Raw genomic sequence first — 18,225 nt, forward strand, 5'->3', positions numbered from 1 at the left:
CAAAAAAAACCCCAAACAACAAAGCAGGTAGATTAAGAGGTCTCAGACTTAATTTCTAAAGCACAAGCTTTTAAAATAATTCAGTGTTAGATTTTGTCAGACACATGCAATTTGAAAGAGAAATAAAACACTTCCTTTATTAAAAAGCAACCATGTGTAAGAATTTGATGTTAATTATTTGTTTGGAAAAGTGGATGATACTTTGTTTTAAATGGAGAGAAAGTTAAAAACAATGTAATTTTGCTGCAAAGAGCCTTTTTGTCAATCAGGGTTTCCTGGACAAAATAATAGAAGGACCTTTTGAAAACCATGTATTTTGTATATTTACTAGCATTTTGTATATTACAATGCTACCTGGGGACTCAAGAGGCATTGCAGACACTCTGCAGAATGTGTAGCTATTTCCTGAAGTGTGTACTAAACTGAGGGCCTGATTATGGCCTTAGTTACAGCCACATTATTTATATTGGTTCACATTTGTTAAGGTTTGAAGAGACCTCTGGAGACCACCTAGTCCAATTCTCCTGCTAAGGCAGGGTCATCTAGAACAAGTTACACAGGAATGTGTCCAGGTGGATTTGGACTGTCCTCCAGAGGGAGACTCCATTGCCTCCTTGGGCAGCCTGTTCCAGGGCTCTGCTGGAACAGTGTAAAGAGGTTCTTCTTCAACTTGAGGTGGAACTTCTCGTGTTTCAGCTTAAGGCCGTTTCTCCTCGTCCTGTCACTGGGCGGGACAAGGAGATGTGATCTTCTGAACCCTTGAAAAGAGTCTGGCACCGTCCTCTTGGCACCCACCTGTGAGAAATTTCTATCTATTGGTGAGCCCTCCTCTGCTGTGGACGAAACAGGCCAAGGTCCCGCAGCCTCTCGTCACCAGAGAGAGACTCGAGACCCCTCATCCATCATCTCTGCGGCTCTCCACTGGCCCCTCTCCAGTAGCTGCTCTTGTACTCAGGAGCTGGAACCCGCCACAGTAATTCTTTGCCAGGCCGAACGCCCATCCCATTCCATTAAGACGAGCGCTCGGGGGCTGGATGAGCTGCACCGGCCACAGCTGGGGGCCCTCGCAGCTGCCCCGGGACTCCCCAGCGCCGCGGCCGGGCCGTGAGCCCCGTGCCGGGCCGGGCCTCGGCCAGCGCCGCCCGTCCCAGAAGGCGCCGCGGGCCGCTACGCGATTCCGGGCGGGGCGTTCCCCGCGCCCGTAGCAACCGTGGCGTTGGCGGTATCCACGGCACCATGGTGAGTCCTGCGGCCGGGGCGGCGCCGGGGCCCGGCGGCGGGGGTCGGAGCGGCCCCCCGGCCGGCGGTGGCGGCGCGGAGGCCTCCGGGGCCGGGCCCCACCGAGCAGCCGGGGCTCGGCGAGAGCCGTCCGGGAGGCAGCGCGGGGCTCGGGGCGGCGGCTGAGGCGGGGGCCGGTGGCCTGCTGCTGCTGCGCCTTTGGAAAGGGGGATTTCGGGGAGAAGCGAGGAAAGAGGGGAGTCATGAACTCCCTAACCTCCGCTAGTACGTGGTTTTAAGGCGGTGGTGTCGGTGATCACTGCAGCGATTAGCTTGGTATCTGTTGCTGTGCAATTCCGATTTCGTCTATTTTAAATACAAATAAATGTCTGCAAATAAAGGCGAAATGTTGCTGTTTTGCTTTTTCCTGGGGGTCTAAATTTTGTAGATATTACTTGTCCAACTGCTGTGGTATTTTTTGGGGGGGAATACATCTTTTATTACAACTATTACTAGTACAGGTGTGGTTATTTTTCCCCTTCAGAGATTCTGTTTCTTATTTCTGCCATGTTGATGGTGACTCTTCAGGGATGCCCACTGATCACTTGGCATTTTGAATATTTTAAAATAAAACATTATGACTTTTTTTAGTCTAAATACCTGTAGAAAATTGTTCAATAAGCAGGTAGAAGAACCCTGCAGATAAGCTTCTTGGAGGAAGTTTCCCTTGAGTAACCTCCTGTGGCAGAAGATACTCTGATTTACCTGCAGAAATTTCAAGTGCATCTCAAAGAAAATGAAATCCCTGATATGTGCTCTCCAGAGAGAGAGAGATAACCTGCTGTCCTGATATCCATGTTTTCATCAAATCAACAGAGATAAGTGTCCAGAGGTCAGGGAAGAAGCTGCTCCTTGTGTTCACATGGATCAGTAGCTTTAAAGTCCAAACTGTTTTTAGGCATGACTTCAAAACAGCAGCAGCCACTGATCTTATAAATGCATTTCTGTCTTCGACATGAGTGACTGAGATCATGTACCCAAATGCTGTGGTGACTGGCTGCCATAATTATGAAAAAGGCAATGAAGTTTCTGCCCAAAAATCCCCAATTAACTGGAAGCCAGCTGTTTTTTGCCTCCACACTGGTAGCTGTTAATTGGCTTGAATGAGGCTGTTGTAGTGGGAGCTTAGGGATGTGATATTCTGAACCAGAGGAGGTCATGCAGATGTGTATCTCTGGCAGACACTGGGGAGCTACTGCTGGGGCTCAAGTTTGCAGGTCATCTCCAATAGGACTAAGAGCTAGCTATCACTTGGTATGGACCAGATTGAAATGAGTGCCTGTCCGTGGGCAGAAAGAGCTGGAACATCTGAGGATGTCTAAATGGAGGTGCATGTTGATTTTTGAGATGCATGCTCGGGCTCCCTGGTGTTGTTGGCTCTTAGGCTGTGGCTGGGTGTTCAGTGGCTGTGGCCTTTTCTTATATAAAGCTGCCTCAGCTGTTGCCTTTTATTGCTGCCACCAGAGTTTCCTGTGGTCCAGAGTAAAGTACCCAATACTAAAGCTCTGTGACTGAGGTGGCTGCCTGTAAGATTTTTGGGGGAAGTTAGTTTGTTGTTTTTAACTTCTACAGTAAGGGGGGGTTATATATCTGATTACCTGAAAGGCTGCTTATATCCACGCCCTGCTACACTTAGGAGCAACAGAGATGCCAAAACTAGAGTCTTCCTATATTTGTAGAAAGAAGGCTGTTCATCACCGTTTGTAAAAGATTGATCTCTGAAACCTTTTTAATCCAAGACATCTTGGATTATGTTTAATGTTTAGAGAAGCATTAGGCATGTTGTTCATATACTACTGTTTTGGATATCTTTATGTGGTTTCACTGAGACTCTGATGTGAGGTGGAAAAGTAAGAGTTAGTGACAACAGAAAGTTGGTCAGTGGATCAGTCCTTAAAAAGCAGCTCTCAGGTTTTTCCAAACTGAATGATAACACCACATACATGTTTTCACATCACATGGTGTAACTCAATGTGAAACCATTGGAAAGAAACCCCAAATATATATAATCCAGACTGCTCTTGAGTTTTGGCAAGCTGTACCTTATTTTCTTCAGTGAATTTTAGGAGGCTGTATAATTTTCTGGTCACAGACTTGCTTTCAGGCGGGAAGCTGCTAATGCACAGTAGGAAGCGTGAGGGTTTAAGAGCATTAGACCACAATTTTCATTGCAGTAACTTCTTATGCCTTTAAGTTGAATTTCACCATAAAAGCTAATAAGCAGTGTGCCATGGGACAGAGAATAAGATCAGGAAGATAATGCCCTGATATTAGGCTCATTGTTTGCTTCTGAAAATGCAGCAAATAGAGGACACTGGGGGGTTCCAACTGCTTTGACTTAGCTGACCTGAGATAATACAGGAAAGTGATGGAAGGGGGGCAAACAAGCAGGATAGGGAGAGGGAAGAAAAAGGAAAGATTTGCAGAGGGAAGGAAAAGGAAAGATTTTAAGCCACTTAAAAAATTCAATGAATATTCACTTAAGTTTGTTTCACTTTTAGGCAAAAGCAACGACCATCAAAGAAGCTCTAGCCAAATGGGTAAGAACTAGAACAGTGTCTAGCGGTGTGAGGTTTGACTGTATTCAGCTAATTTTGTTTGTCAAACATTGTAAGAAATATGTTTGCATGAAACATTGGCTTTAAGAAGTTTCACAAAGTAAAATGATGGTTACTGTTGTTGTTGTTATATAGTACGTTCTGTTGGACTTTCTGTATGTTCCTGTTAAATTGATATAACTGGTAAAGATTAGTCTTTTTTGCCCCCCTGCCTTGTTCTGCTGGATATGCATGGGCCTGAAGTCACAAAAGAGATCTAAAGTTGGGGACGTATTATGTTTTAATTATGCTCTGTTCACTTTATCCAATTGCAGTCTTTCCCATGGAATAAACAAGTATGAAATTCTCACTGTACTGAATTCAGTGAATCTTCCACATGTCTTTTGACATATAGTCCCTCATATTGTGCAAAGCTTAACTCAGAATGAGTTTCTTTGGGTTTTTTTCTTCTTAAATACTCTATTCATACAGAAGCTCATTTGGTTGTGGCTGACCTGGTCTTCCAAAAAGCTATCTGTTGGGAAGGATGGGGATGTAATGCCAAATGATGATGTGGGATGCTCAAGGGTCAGGTTCGCTGTCCAGTGAAACCAGTGAGAATCTTTCCCCAGTCTCTGAATTTTAGATGAAGGCACAGATATGCTGTTTGTTGTACACATGCTTTCCTGCTAATTCTGGCCAGCTGCTAGAGCAATGATTTATAAATGTTTTGGCCTCTGGAAGATCTGGATGTGATAGCGTGGTGTCATGGTTTCATGCTGGCACAATGCTAGTGCTCCCATGAAAATACACTCTCTCTGGTTTCTGCTGTGAGATGTGACCAGGAATAAGCAAAGCAGGCTCCTACTTAGAAATAAAGGAAAGAAAACTTGATTAACTACACTACAACTATATGTAAAAAGGAACACACAGGAAAAATGAAAACCTTTCAAATACATTTCCTCCTCCCCCCACCAAATTTCCAGTAAGTCCAACCCCTAAATCACCGACTCTCGGTCCATCACCACCCTGTAGATAATCAATTCTCAATTAATCAAGAGGAGAGGAGTCTTTCTTGTGCCATAGGCTTTCCCTGGAAACACCGTTGAAACCTCCTGTGTTTCTATGTCACTCGTGGCACTGCCCAGAGAACATCTGCTGTCCTGACCTCTTCTTTCTATGTCCAGTGCTCTCACTACTGCACATGGACCAGAGCTGCTTCTAGGGTTATCTTTTTAAGGATGCTCTGTCCCGTACTAAAAAAGGGCACAGTCTCACTTTTGGGACACCTGTGCCCCCAAATTTCACCCCCTGGGGCTGAGGGGTCTCAACACTGAACCCTCTTGGTTCTGAGCCATCACCTTCCCCTGGATGCAGTCTCTGTGTCACAAGGAACATGGTTCTGTCTATGGCTATAACAAGAACAGTCTAGCTGAGCTACTCTATCATCTCTTCCTACCTAAGATTCTTCTCCACTCTTCCGACATCTCTCACTTGCTCAGACCTTCATCACACTTGCCCATTTCTTTCTTCATCTTCTACTCTATCTCTCTTCTAGGAAAAGTTAATGTTCTGTAAAGTTTTCATATATCCCACAAACTTCACTGCTGCTCTCCTAGTAAGAACTAGAATGCAACAACTTACAGACATAAGCATTAGTAGAGGTATAAACTGTGTATAAAAATAGTTTGCTTTTCCTCCCTCTGTCTTTCTGCCCTCCAGAACTTCAGCTCCATGTTTCCTATTAACAGATTTATTTTCCATTTGCTCCTCTGTCACATCTCTTAGAATCAGCCTGTGTCAGTGAGTTTCCATTAATATTAGGCATAAAGTACTGAATTTGCTTTTCTGTTCAAGTTATTAGGGGTGGGTCTAAATCTTCCTTTTACTCTTCCTAATCTGGATCCATGTGACTTGTACAATTGCTTTTGGTGCTGTGTTGCATTCCAAATGTTTTTCTTCCCTTTTGGTATAAGGGTTTACCTATGCCCGGCAGTCAGGGTGACATTAGTTAAATCAAAGCAACTTGAAATCAAAGCAGCTTCAACTTGGCAAACATGTGACCTGTTCTTATAAAAACATGTCTGTTCTACCTATATTTTCTCTGTGGCATATTGTGGCTGTGCAATTGCTTCCAGAAGTATTTGGCAATCTGGATGAATTTTCTTCCTGAAGGTGCTCACTGCTATGAGCTCACTGCTGGCCCAGTCCGTGTTGGAAGTTCTCTCCCTTTCATATTTTTAAGGAAAAATGTATTTTTATTTGTTGGTATGAGCTCATAAATTACAAACTGAATGTAAATACAAACAGATACAGTACTGTTCTTAGAAAAGAAAATGGAAGTTTCACATTGATATAGATACTTTGTTTGAACATGTATCACCATATTCCAGCAAAACATCTGATGTGCTTATTTGCTAAATCATTAATTTTGAGTAAAAATACTGTTACACTGAATTTGGACAGAAACTGGAATATAAGTAAGTGTGCAAGACAACATGATCTTTTAATATTAAATTAAGTTTTGTGAAGTATTTTGGGCGCATAAGAGGAAAAATAATGTTATCAAAACCTGATGTTCTGCTGTGGGATACTGAAAGACTTATGGGATGTAATTAACTTAATTACAAAGTAGCCATATAAACTGGGGCACACTCAGCTATCACTCTTTTCAGTAGATGCATGAAATGGAGGAGAAAACAAGAGTCCTTGTTTTGAAAGTGCCAAGATTTCTCCTTTGTTAATGGACCTCCAGTCCTTGCACTGAACACTGAGTGAACTGAGAAAATGCTCCCTTTGTGCTGTCAGGGAGGCAGCTGTCAAAACTGCTGCTACTCTCTAAACAGATACTTGTTCCAAGTGTTTAGTCAATAATTGCCATCACTTCAGAATTTTAAAAGCTTTAATTGATGATATTTTTAGATAAACCTAAATGCCGAAGTTATGTCCATTTTTTCAAGACTCTGAATTTTCAGCCTCGGTTGTCAATAGGAAATCTGTCTTTTGCTGTATTCTCTTAAGTGTGACATCTTCCCCCACTCTTTCTTAATGGCTAATTAGAATACTTTTGTTAGATTCTTAAAACTGTGAATCTGTTGAAGTTCTCCCCCAAAACACACTCCCCTGTATTCGGTTTGTGTCATGAGCTGGGCATGAGTTCTGAGATTTCTGGGTGAAGTGAGAAGGAGACTTTTCTGTCAGAGCTTTTAAATCTGCTTCTGCTATAGATTGGCCCTAGCTGAGGTTTCTGTATGTCAGTTTCCATGGAAATATCTTAACCCAGAATTTTAGCCTTCAATCTATTCTCCATTCCTTGTGGCAGATGACTCCTTTACTAAATTGCTCAAGTGTTACACAACTTTTAAAATCCAACATATGTCATGTATAAGTTATTTTGATACCTTGAAAATAAGCTAGCTTTACCCTTTTTATGCTACACTAGCAGGAATCTTGATAACAGTACTCAAAATGCTTTCTCCTTCCAGTATTATATGTGAATTCCTTCTATAGCATTCATTTTTAGAGTAATTATTTTAGTGTAGTAGTTTTTGGTAATTGCATGTAGCAGTGAGACTCTTCCTCACCTTCTCTTTTCTTTAGGAAGAGAAAAGTGGCCAGAAGGCTTCAGAGGCAAAGGAAGTGAAACTGTATGGGCAGATTCCTCCTGTGGAAAAGATGGATGGCGCCCTCTCTGCTCTTGTTAACTGCGAGTAAGTTCAATTAAAAACATGCTGGAAACAAAATATCCTCCTCTCTTCCTTTCAGTTTTTCTGCTGTCCCCTGCAGGTATGTGTTTACTCTGTTTAAGTGTGGCCTTCAAAACAGCAGCTTTTTCTTCTTTCTTTCTTAACTGAGCTTCTCTTTCTGCACACAATTGTCCTTTTTAATTCAAAGACCCCTGTAACTTAACTCAGAAGGTGTTAGGGTAGATTCTGCATTAATATTTGTCCCCAGAAAAGTTATATGCTGTTTATCAGTATATAATTATAGATTGGTGTTTGGAGTCTATCAGCTAAATGTCATGTTTATGATCCACTCCAAAATCCATGAAAAAAAAGAGGCAATTTGAGCAGGACTTCCAGAAAGATATTAATTTCAGAAATAAACATCCATGCACTTCATAAAGCTAGGCATCAAAAGATAGTCCAGTAGTTAATGTAAGTAACTCATGGTACTTTCCCAGAAACTAAATAAAGCTTAATAGTTTGAAGATATTTTGAGTCTGTTACACATCCAGTTAGTTTACCATCTAATGAGACAAGAACATATAATTATTTCTAATGCAGTGGTGTTGGGACATGGAACTCTTCCAGTGTAGTGATCCCTTATATATTGTGAATTGATTATTCTTTCTTTTAAAGGAAACTATCACTGTCTACAAACTGCATTGATAGAATCGCCAACTTGAACAACCTAAGTAAGTGACAAGCCTGTCCATTGTGTTTGTTTTCTAGTGGCCTGGCTAGGAGAAATGCCATCATTTGTTACATGTGTCCAGGTTTATTTATACCTGTTATTATCCTTTTTTATTCCCTCCTCATAGAACATTACAAGTGACCTTTAAAATGACCAGTCTTACTGGAGAATGCATGCTGAGCAGCAGTGGTGTATTGCAGCAGGTATCCTTGCACTGGCCTTGACACTTGTCTCACAGTGAAACATTCAAAAAATTCCCTTCAGTAAGCACTTCAGTACCTCCCATGAGCCTTACTGTGCTATTCAACACCTAATCAGTTCTAGAGTGATGTCCTGACTATTTTCCATGCTCCTCATGGAGACAGTCTGCAGTTCAACAACTCTGCAAATGCATTATTGGTTGCAGTGAAGTTGGAGTGTTGTAGAACTGGATGGAGAAAAGGTCATTCCAGTTTGCAGAGGATTGGGTATACTTGGTTTCATTTTGTTCATACTTTATAAATGGATGTGCCATCTGTCTGGAAATAGAATTTTTCTTTCTTGGACACCTGTCTTTGAAACTCTTGGGTTACTGACTTTGGAACAGAAGTCTTAATGGTCTGTCTTCAAGATTTTGCCTGTGGCACAAGGCTGACAAAGAGGGGCAGGCTTTGAAGTGGAGCTTCCAGGTTTTTCTGTTCCTATTAAAATGCCAGCTGGATAGATAAGGAACCTGGAATCTCATGCTTTCCAACTGCACACCAAGAGATCTGTCAAAGAGCTTGATAAACTTATTTCTTTGCATAATAAGCTCAGACTTCAAAAGATTTGGGAATACTAGTCAGGGAAATATATTCCAATAGTCTTTCCAAATAACTGTTCTTTAATACTTTAATTGTGTAACTGTCATGAGAAAAATAATTAGGCAATTATACATAGAAGTGAAACCAATGAATTTTTTTAGTGGTATAAAACATTAAAAGCTGTTAAAGCATCTTAAATATTTATATTAATGTAGATTCAAAGCATCCAGTCTATACCAAGTATTTGATGCTAAAGCCAGACAAACTAGAACTAAGTTGAATGTCTCTCATCATCTGTAAGGCAGCTTTACATGCTGCCTGTAGTATAGAAACCAAATCTGCTGCCTTAAAATAAGATCAGCACCACTTTTGCCTGGAGAAGAAGGGACATGAATTATGTAAGATAAAAGAAGCAAGTCAGCAGTTAGAGTTCAGGTGCAAGGTGAAATAATAATTTTTGTTCAGTATTTATCAAAACTGAATTTCAACTAGGTAACCTATAGCTGAGCAGCTTTGTATTCATGAGTGTATTTCTGAGCTTTCCCCTGTATCAATTCCTGCTGATCTGTTTAGGTCAGGAGGGTTTGTTTCTGTTAGGTCATTCTTTCTTAAGGTAGCCTGTTCAGAGTGCAGTTTGTAAGCAGAATATGGCATTTTACCTGACTTACAGCACCTTCTTATTTTAAAGAAACCCCATTTATTAATGAGATTTTTTTTAATTTATTGCAGAAAATTTGAGGATTCTGTCTTTGGGAAGAAATAACATAAAGAACCTGAATGGATTGGTATGTGCTTTTTAGTATCAATACTTCATTAATAAAATAGAATATGAGGTAATTTCCCCATGTTCATACAAGTCTTTGCTGAATTCAATAAAATTAAGTGAATAAAAGGTTAGGCACTAACCTTTTATATTCTCCTTTTGCTATCATCTCTTCACACTTTTACACATTGCTTCTGAATTTTCAGATAGTTGTTCACTTTTTTTGGTTCAAATTCCCTTAATGTTTGGAAATTTTTCTATCTTAATTTACTACACTGAAAAATTTTAGGAAGAGAGATTTTATTGTCTTTAATAAAGATAATCAGAAGTTCTATTTGAAAATTGCTGTCTATCTGTAAAGCCATTTAAATTCTGCTGGCTTTACATGAATATAATTCCTGCAGACTTTTTGCATGCAGAATTTTCTACGTGAAGATACTTAGGCTGTGCTTCTTTAATACAAATATTGGCAGTCCTGTAAAAACACACTTCCTTAGAGTCAGTCCCTTTTATGTTAACTGGCACCTGACACAGTATGGCTTTAGAGCTGATGGTGGCAGGACTGAGTCTACCTAGTAGGAGAAAATTAGTTGAGGAAAAAAAATTGGATCAATTTTGTTACATTTGAATTCAGGCCAGAAGAATACTTTTTTCAATCAGCATTTTTAAAATGGTTATATAAATTCTTTCTCAAGAGATACTGTTTCGCCTCAAAGCTGTTCTCACCTTCAGAGATGCCATCTCTCTGAAGTGTGAAAGGTAGAGTTAATGTGTAATGACTGGCTTTAAAAAACCTTTGTTTTGAGAGAATTAGGAATGTGATTTCTGGCCAGCACATACAAACATACAAGAAAATACCAGAATGAAAAATGCTCTCACACTGTGTAACATCCTTTTCAAAGCAGTTGTTGAATTGCATTCTCTTCACACGTGCTTGCAGTGCACAAGTAGGCAGATTTGTCTCCTCTGCCCCTATGCCTTAAGAACTACTGCAGCCAGTTACATCTTGTTTTATTCTAATATAGCAATTTCTGTCCTCCTTACATATATTTGCATATATAACTTTGCCTTTTAATTCCCACAAGCATTTGTCATGCCTAATAATTAGGGACCTACTTATAAGGAAATGAGGACCAATATACCTTAATATTTTCTCACGTGATGTTACCTGTAGAAGGTGAAGAAAGAGTGTGAATAATAAGGAAGATTATTATTATTCTGCTTATCTGAGTAGTCCTGTCATTTTCCAGGAGGCAGTTGCTGAAACTTTAGAGGAGCTGTGGATCTCATACAACTTAATTGAGAAACTGAGGGGTATCCGTGTAATGAAGAAACTGAAGGTTCTTTATATGTCAAATAATTTGGTGAAAGACTGGGGTAAGCCATGCATCTCTACTCTGTAGAGACTTCTGTAGTGTGGTGAATGCATGAGTTAAGTCACCAAGTGAAATATAGTGCTGTATCTCATGGAGCTTTGATTGTAACTGACAAGCCTGCAGACATGTGCAAAATCCCTAAACATCCACTCATGCAAGAGAGTAAAAATAGTTAGAATATGGAATTTAACTTCTAAGTCAAATTAAGTTCATGCTTTGAATCATCTTTCTCCAACCTCTCTTAAAGCACATCCCTGTTCTTTAACCTGACACCAGTTAGAATCCAAGCAGTCCCTCTCCTGTTGTATCCCATGCTCTTTATGTTTGCACTGAGTGTGAAAGGAATGTGTGGTGCAGATGTACTTTCCATGTTCCACAATCTGGTGGTTGTTTTCATCTTTGTGGTTGCAGCAGAGTTTGTGAGGCTAGCAGAGGTGCCAGTACTAGAGGAGCTGGTGTTTGTAGGCAATCCACTACAAGAGAAATTTGCTGCTGATCAGAGCAGTTGGATTGAAGAAGCAACCAAACGGGTACCTAAGCTGAAAAAGCTGGATGGTGAGTTAAAAGCTTAATATAACCGCAGGGAAATTAAAGATAACCTCAGAGATTCATTTGTGTGTCCATGAAATTCCTCCCTTCTTTTCAGAGTTATTCAGAAGTAGTTACTGAGATCCTGGCCACAGTGTTTGATGGATTTTGGAGTGCTAAATCCAAGTGGTCTTGCAACCTAGAGTTGTGCATTATTCTGTAGTTACCCAAGTAGTTTTATCAAATACCTAATAGGGAATGGAAAGATTTCACATTAAATAAATTAACAAGGCTTTCATCTGCCAAGCTGAATTACAGTTTTCCAACAAAAGAGGTGACATGAGATAATGGAGATAGACATGAATATGTTCTAGTTTGCTTTTGATGCAAGGGCAAATTTTCAAATCTGCATACAAATTTCCTGAATGCTTGAATATCCCCCTCCATTGCTGCAATAAGCCTCAGTTTGTGAGCTGTCCTCTCCTATTTAAGACACTGCTATGAAAAGTTATTCAACCACTTAGTGACTAAAAATGAGATAATTTTAAAATCTCTTTTAAAATATGTTAATTCCTGTCAATGGAGATGGTAGCTGTTCACTATTATCCCCTGTGTACTAAAGCAATGAAGGGGAGAGCAGGAGTGGTAACACTAACATAGAGTCAGAATAACAGAAGGGAAGGGAAGGGAAGGGAAGGGAAGGGAAGGGAAGGGAAGGGAAGGGAAGGGAAGGGAAGGGAAGGGAAGGGAAGGGAAGGGAAGGGAAGGGAAGGGAAGGGAAGGGAAGGGAAGGGAAGGGAAGGGAAGGGAAGGGAAGGGAAGGGAAGGGAAGGGAAGGGAAGGGAAGGGAAGGGAAGGGAAGGGAAGGGAAGGGAAGGGAAGGGAAGGGAAGGGAAGGGAAGGGAAGGGAAGGGAAGGGAAGGGTGGAGGCATGTCAACAAGATGAGGCAGCTTCACTACAGGGAGCAGTGGATGGGAAGCCTATTACCAGACTCTATCTAAAACCAGACCAACTGCAGTAAAAAAAATTCTTAGAAAGTGGAAGCGTGATGAGATAATTGCACTGCTAGGAAGGATGGCCTGCAGTGGTCCATTTGCTGTTGTAATAGGAAAAATTTAGAATGTAAAACAAAAAAAAGGAATGGGGCACATATCTGTGGGCAAAAAGTGTCCTTGGTAGTGTTACTAACCACACTAAAGTTTGTGCATATATGTCCTGGAAAAGGCAGCATAAGTAGGGGCCCCACAAGAGAAGGGTATGTTGTTAGCAATTGAACTGACTTGGTGCATCTCCCAGAGACCAAGTGGGGCTGATCTTTGCAGACCATACTTTAGCACCTTTTTGTTCCCTGTTACCCAAGAAGTTGGAAAACATCCAACAGCAGAGGAGCTCATAAGTCGAAGGCTTTTCTAGTTAAGACCAGTTGAGGTATGCAGAAGTTCATGGTGGTTAGAAACAGGCAGGAAATACAACTCTTGACTCTTTCCAACAGGACAGATAAGATCATAATTCATAATTCAGATAAGTTCATAATTTCAGGTAGATCATAATTAACTATGTCTTCCTCTTCTTCTTTTCCTATTTTTTTTTCTCCTAGGTACTTTAGTTGTTAAAGGAGAAGAGGAAGAAGGAGCGGAAGGAGGAGAAGGAGCAGAAGGAGCAGAAGGAGGAAACTGATGACATTTTCTTATTGGGTATTAAATTATTAAAATAACTCCAGATAGCTTTGCACATAAACTTTTATAAAAGTATTTGTTTGAAGAAAATCTTTGGGCAGTTTTTAAAAGACCAGCTTATCTCCACAATCTCTCACCCAAAGAGTTAGTTACCAAAAATTGCTCACACTGGTTTTGTCAAGCTTATGAGACCTTCTGTAGAGACTAGTGGAGCTGAGTTTACCTGCTGTTTGGCTAGCAAGAGATCTTTATTTAAATTAATACACAGCTATTTTTAATTCCTGATTAGTGGTGCTTGTTGTTCACTCCTGGATTATAAAAGAACTGGTTTAGCTTATTTGGTGCTGCTGGCCAACACTGAATTGGAAACTCTGATGCCAGAAGAATAATGTTGTGGTTTAGAGACACCTGACGAGCTTTGTTGTGTTTAATTTTGTCATGGGACTTTCTCAATAGTTTTAATATGTGAGTTTGCCTTTTAATTCCTTGAAGTGTTATGCCAAACAGGCCCAGTAGTTGCATACGCACAAAAAAGGTGTTGGTCTGATAAGCATTTGTTCCTGGCTTTAAGTCTCAAAATGGCCTTCTCACATTGGAACTCAACTGCATTGCTTAGAAGGCCATGTATAACTTATATATTTATTTATTTTGAAGAGGTAATGGGAATTCATTGCATGGTTTCTGTAAGACTGAAATACCTGCTAACTTTGGGTTTTGTCTCTTACTAAGACATTAATTTGGAATATGTTGCCTATTAGCCTACAGCTGGTTTCTGGCTTTGGATTGGGTCACTGGTGGACACAACCCTTCTTAGCTCTGGAATCTTCTGGTAACTAAGGAAGCTGATAGTAACAGAGAAACTAACAGCAAACAGAAGACCTGGGCTTCAGGACAGAAAATTTTGATTTTGGGGATACTAATTTTTTGTGAAAGCACAGGTATAAGCAGTGAGAGAAAGTATATGTAGTTAGTGGGGACAGTGGGATGATGGGATGAGATGAGATGAGATGAGATGAGATGAGATGAGATGAGATGAGATGAGATGAGATGAGATGAGATGATGAGGGCATTGGTAAAAAAAGTATTGAAGAGGTACCGAATGTGCTATATTGCAGGGTAACCAGTTTTAGTAAAGCACCCTCATGTGGCTACTTCTAGTGAAAAGCATTGAACAACCATGAAGACACACCTGATTGCACTGTGGGATGCCAAAAGTGCAGTTTTTCTTCTTCTCTTTGAAGAATAGATGGAGTCACCTAAGTAGATTTTTCTGCAGTTCCTTTTTGGTTTTTTAACAAGCTTTCTTCTAATTTGTGGTACCATCTTTTTTTGAAATTGAAGTGACAAATATATCTGCTGGTTCCAGCCCAGACATGGAAGGGATGGGGTCAGAATGACACTCTTAGTTATTTTGTTTGTGAAGGTGTGGCAAGAGTTGAAATCTTGGAAGCCAAGTTCAGAGATGAATGGTAGACTTGGCCCAGGCAACAGTGGTACAGAGCTCAAGCTCCAAGTATAATTGTAGTAGGCAATTCTCTAATCAGTTTCTAACTGAACACTGTGAAGTAAATTATTACAAGACAATCACAGTTTAATTTCAATATATTGCTATTTAATCTGTGATTACTGGAGGAATTCTAAAGCATTCTGATTGAAGTTTGCTGAAGAATTTTATGTGGATCCATTACTAAAAGTAAGTCAAGAGCACAATGGCAAAAACTCTGGACATTCTTCACCCAACACAAACTATTTCCAAGCAGCTGTTCTCTTTACCAGAAACTACTTTCTTAGTTAGCTACTTCACTTTTTTTTTTTTTTGTTATTTCTTTAGAAGTATTCTCCTAGCTTTATTATGAGTAAGGGCAGCATTGACCAAGAAGCACCATGGAGGAGTGTCTACAGTCAGCAGTCATTTCACACATCTTTTGAAGCCAAGCCACTCTGTTTGCTTGCAGCCAACCACGCTTGGCAAGGTGGAACTGTGTGCTTGGGCAGTGCAGAGCCCACTTAGGGCACACTTAGGCCCTGTTGGCTGTGCCCTTGACCACTGTAGTCAAAGTGTGGCTCATGTGAGGCAGAGCTTGACTGACTCAAAACTTGCCTTCTGAATCGTCCCAACAAGCAGAAATGCCAAATTCATCTCTGTGTTTGGAGATATTTTCAGAATAGACCACGTGGTGCTCTTCTCCTAGTGCCTGGCCACCAAGAAAAGTGGTTGAAGCTGTGGACCAGTCTCTCCCAGCACAGCTGCAAGTGGTGTGTATGGCTGGGTTAGCTCCACACATGATTGTGACAGGAGGAAAAGGGAGTGATGAGCACAGTCCAATGCCAAGTAATCCTGCTGGCTGATTCTTTAAATACGGCCTAAGTCTGTACATTTCTGAAGGTTACATTAGATACAGCAATACTCTACACTTTGGCTATATTGGGGCATTCTGAGAGCAGAATAGAAACTTAGTGTGCTGACTATGTTGTGATGATTGAAGTGAAACACAGATCCATTGACAAGTGGTGAGGGATAAGAGCAGCTCCTGACTCTTGTAAGTGATCAACAGAGGCTACACCTACAGGGATCAGTCCAAAACTGTCGTAGGTGGTGGTAGAGCTGGGGGATTGTGTGGCCCACTGGCATTGGTGCTTTCCACAGATGAAATGGCACAAATTCTCTAGCTCTTTTCTTTGAGGGCTGCATTATAAATACCAACAAAAAAGGAAAAAAAAAAAAAGGAGAAAAAAATCATTATTGAAGGAAGGGAGCATCTAGTCTTAGAACATAATTTAAGACCGTTCTGATAAAAACTATGTGTCAGTCTCATTGAAACAATACAGTAAGAAAATAATTGACTGTGGCTTTTATCAGGAGATACTTTGTCTCAAAGTAAAGCTGGTAGCTTCACTTTATCTTGCTTTGCCTAATGAGTCATGATTACTCTCAAGAACAAAACAACCTCCCCAAACTTTTTCTCCTCCAAAGTAATTTCCCTAAATTTTTAAATTTGCACTTTAAAATTAGGCACTGGATGTGATGGAAGACATAGAGAGGTGGTAGAATTAAAACAGCTGGTTTGTATATTGGTGGTGCTACACGATGTTATGTATAAGGTGACAGTGTCACCTTGGCCTGTGTGCCCACAGGGACATTGAAGTGACATGCTGGAAGGTCTGGCTTTCACTTGTGCACTCTGCTGTTCCCTATCACACCACACCCAGTGAAGCAGTAAGTACACTATTATTCATTAATAAAAAGGGCACCCATATAAAATGTGCAAGCCATGGGGAATTCTCCTTTTCCCAGTGAAGTTACAGCTGACTAGCATCCACTTTATTCCTTAGAGAAATATCCTAAAATTAAATTAGTGGTAGGAGCTAGCTAGGTTTTTTTGCTTGCTTGTTGGCACACTCACCTGTCTTCAAAGAGCTGACTGATGTATGCAGTGATTATTGAGAACTGATGGAAAAATGACATAAGAGACCTGAGAACAAGCAGATTACTCAGGTTACACTAGAAGTATGCTCATCTAGAAAAACTTCCAAGTAAGAGAGCACTTTTAACATCCTCTTTGGCAATCTTTTTTATACAGTAATTTTGTAGCATGAAAAACTGTTAAATTTGCTGTGTTTAAATTATTTAGGCCTATGTTTATAAATGTTATTCTGTGAAACTTGTTCAAAAGTAATATAACCTTATTTTATACAAATGTCTTTGGCTGATGTGTAATGAAATAGTTCAGCTTCTGAAGATTTTTGGAAACTAAATTTTGTTCTCATTAAACTTTCCTGGCTGCTCAGGAAGCAATGTATTTAGAGTATGATAGCATGTAAATGCTGTTCCTTATTGCCTCTATATTTTAGAATAGAAAATAACTTAAGGCTTTAAAAATGCTGATATATTGTGATTGTTGTCATCTGATACATAAATATTTTTCAATCTTTTAAGACGTTGGTTGTCAGAATTTGTTCTTGGGTTGTAAGAGAAAATCTACTGGTATATGTAGAAAAATATCCAGGTAAGTAGAGAAATGGTTGGTCTTTCTTCAGTACAAAATTATTAATTCACTTTGAATTTAAATTCTATTAACAGTAATAAACAATCAGTTCCATTAAACCCAGACAGGGGAAGGCTACCTGATTCAAAGCCTTCTCTAATAGAAACTTCAGCCTTCAGTAGACTGTGTCACTGAAATGTAATTTCAAAATTCTGATATAAAGAAAACTCTTCCTACCCCACAGTCCAGAGTAGTTAGTCTCAATAATGACAAGAGCAGCATCCTACAGTGATGGTTGTAAAGCATATAGGGAGTTACTGCAGAACTCCTCACAGTGCCACTAACTCAGGTCACTAAAATGCTTTATAAGGTTTCTTTCAGTAGCTGAAATAACTTCCAGAAGCTTGGGCTTAGATCCAGCAGTTAAAAAAAGACAGAACCCAAATTGCTCAAAATGTGTGGGTTTTTTGATCGTCCAAGGTTTGTTTGCACAGCCTCAGATGTAGTGCAAAGACTTCAGCACTTTTGTCAGCTGGCTCTGACAGGGAGGCAAATGCATGATTTAAAGCCTTTAAGTCCTGGTCTGTTATCTCAAGTGAAGGCTTAAGTGTTCCCTGTCTCTTCACACACCAAGCAAAATACTTTTTTCTCCCAATGCTATTGCTGATCCAACCACCACGGGCACAGGAATAAACTAAAACAAGGACCTCTACACTGAGCTGAAAAAATTAGTGTTTTCATGTCTTGGGCCGAGTCTTTCTCCTGCCAGCTTTGCCAAAAATATTGAAATGAAAACGTCAGCATAAATTAAGAGGTGTGCTGCCTTAGATCCTAAGTGCAATCTCACCGGAGACCAGTCGGGCACTTCTGCCATCTGCTTTA

The 18,225-nt window shown here is 40.3% G+C and overlaps 1 protein-coding gene across 2 annotated transcripts; it reads left to right on the forward strand.

Annotated features, from left to right (window-relative positions):
* The first annotated feature begins 1,172 nt into the window (after positions 1–1,172).
* On the forward strand, positions 1,173–17,293 carry DNAL1 (dynein axonemal light chain 1). Of its 2 annotated transcripts, none has more exons than XM_058027025.1 (8): positions 1,173–1,239; positions 3,780–3,818; positions 7,416–7,525; positions 8,177–8,232; positions 9,743–9,798; positions 11,027–11,153; positions 11,564–11,707; positions 13,279–17,293. In XM_058027025.1, the coding sequence occupies exons 1-8, from the start codon at positions 1,237–1,239 to the stop codon at positions 13,356–13,358; spliced, it is 615 nt and encodes a 204-aa protein (XP_057883008.1). In that variant the 5' UTR covers positions 1,173–1,236; the 3' UTR covers positions 13,359–17,293. The 2 variants fall into 2 exon arrangements, with proteins under 2 accessions (XP_057883008.1, XP_057883009.1); XM_058027026.1 differs by having other exon boundaries at positions 11,567–11,707.
* Positions 17,294–18,225: the final 932 nt, after the last annotated feature.

The sequence above is a fragment of the Melospiza georgiana genome, chromosome 6 (assembly GCF_028018845.1).
Source record: "Melospiza georgiana isolate bMelGeo1 chromosome 6, bMelGeo1.pri, whole genome shotgun sequence".
Classification (NCBI taxonomy): Eukaryota; Metazoa; Chordata; class Aves; order Passeriformes; family Passerellidae; genus Melospiza; species Melospiza georgiana.

Coding starts and splice junctions, on each gene's coding strand:
- DNAL1 (XM_058027025.1), top strand. Junction 7,526..8,176: donor TCTGCTCTTGTTAACTGCGA/GTAAGTTCAATT, acceptor TTTCTTTTAAAG/GAAACTATCACTGTCTACAA. Junction 11,708..13,278: donor TAAGCTGAAAAAGCTGGATG/GTGAGTTAAAAG, acceptor TTTTTCTCCTAG/GTACTTTAGTTGTTAAAGGA.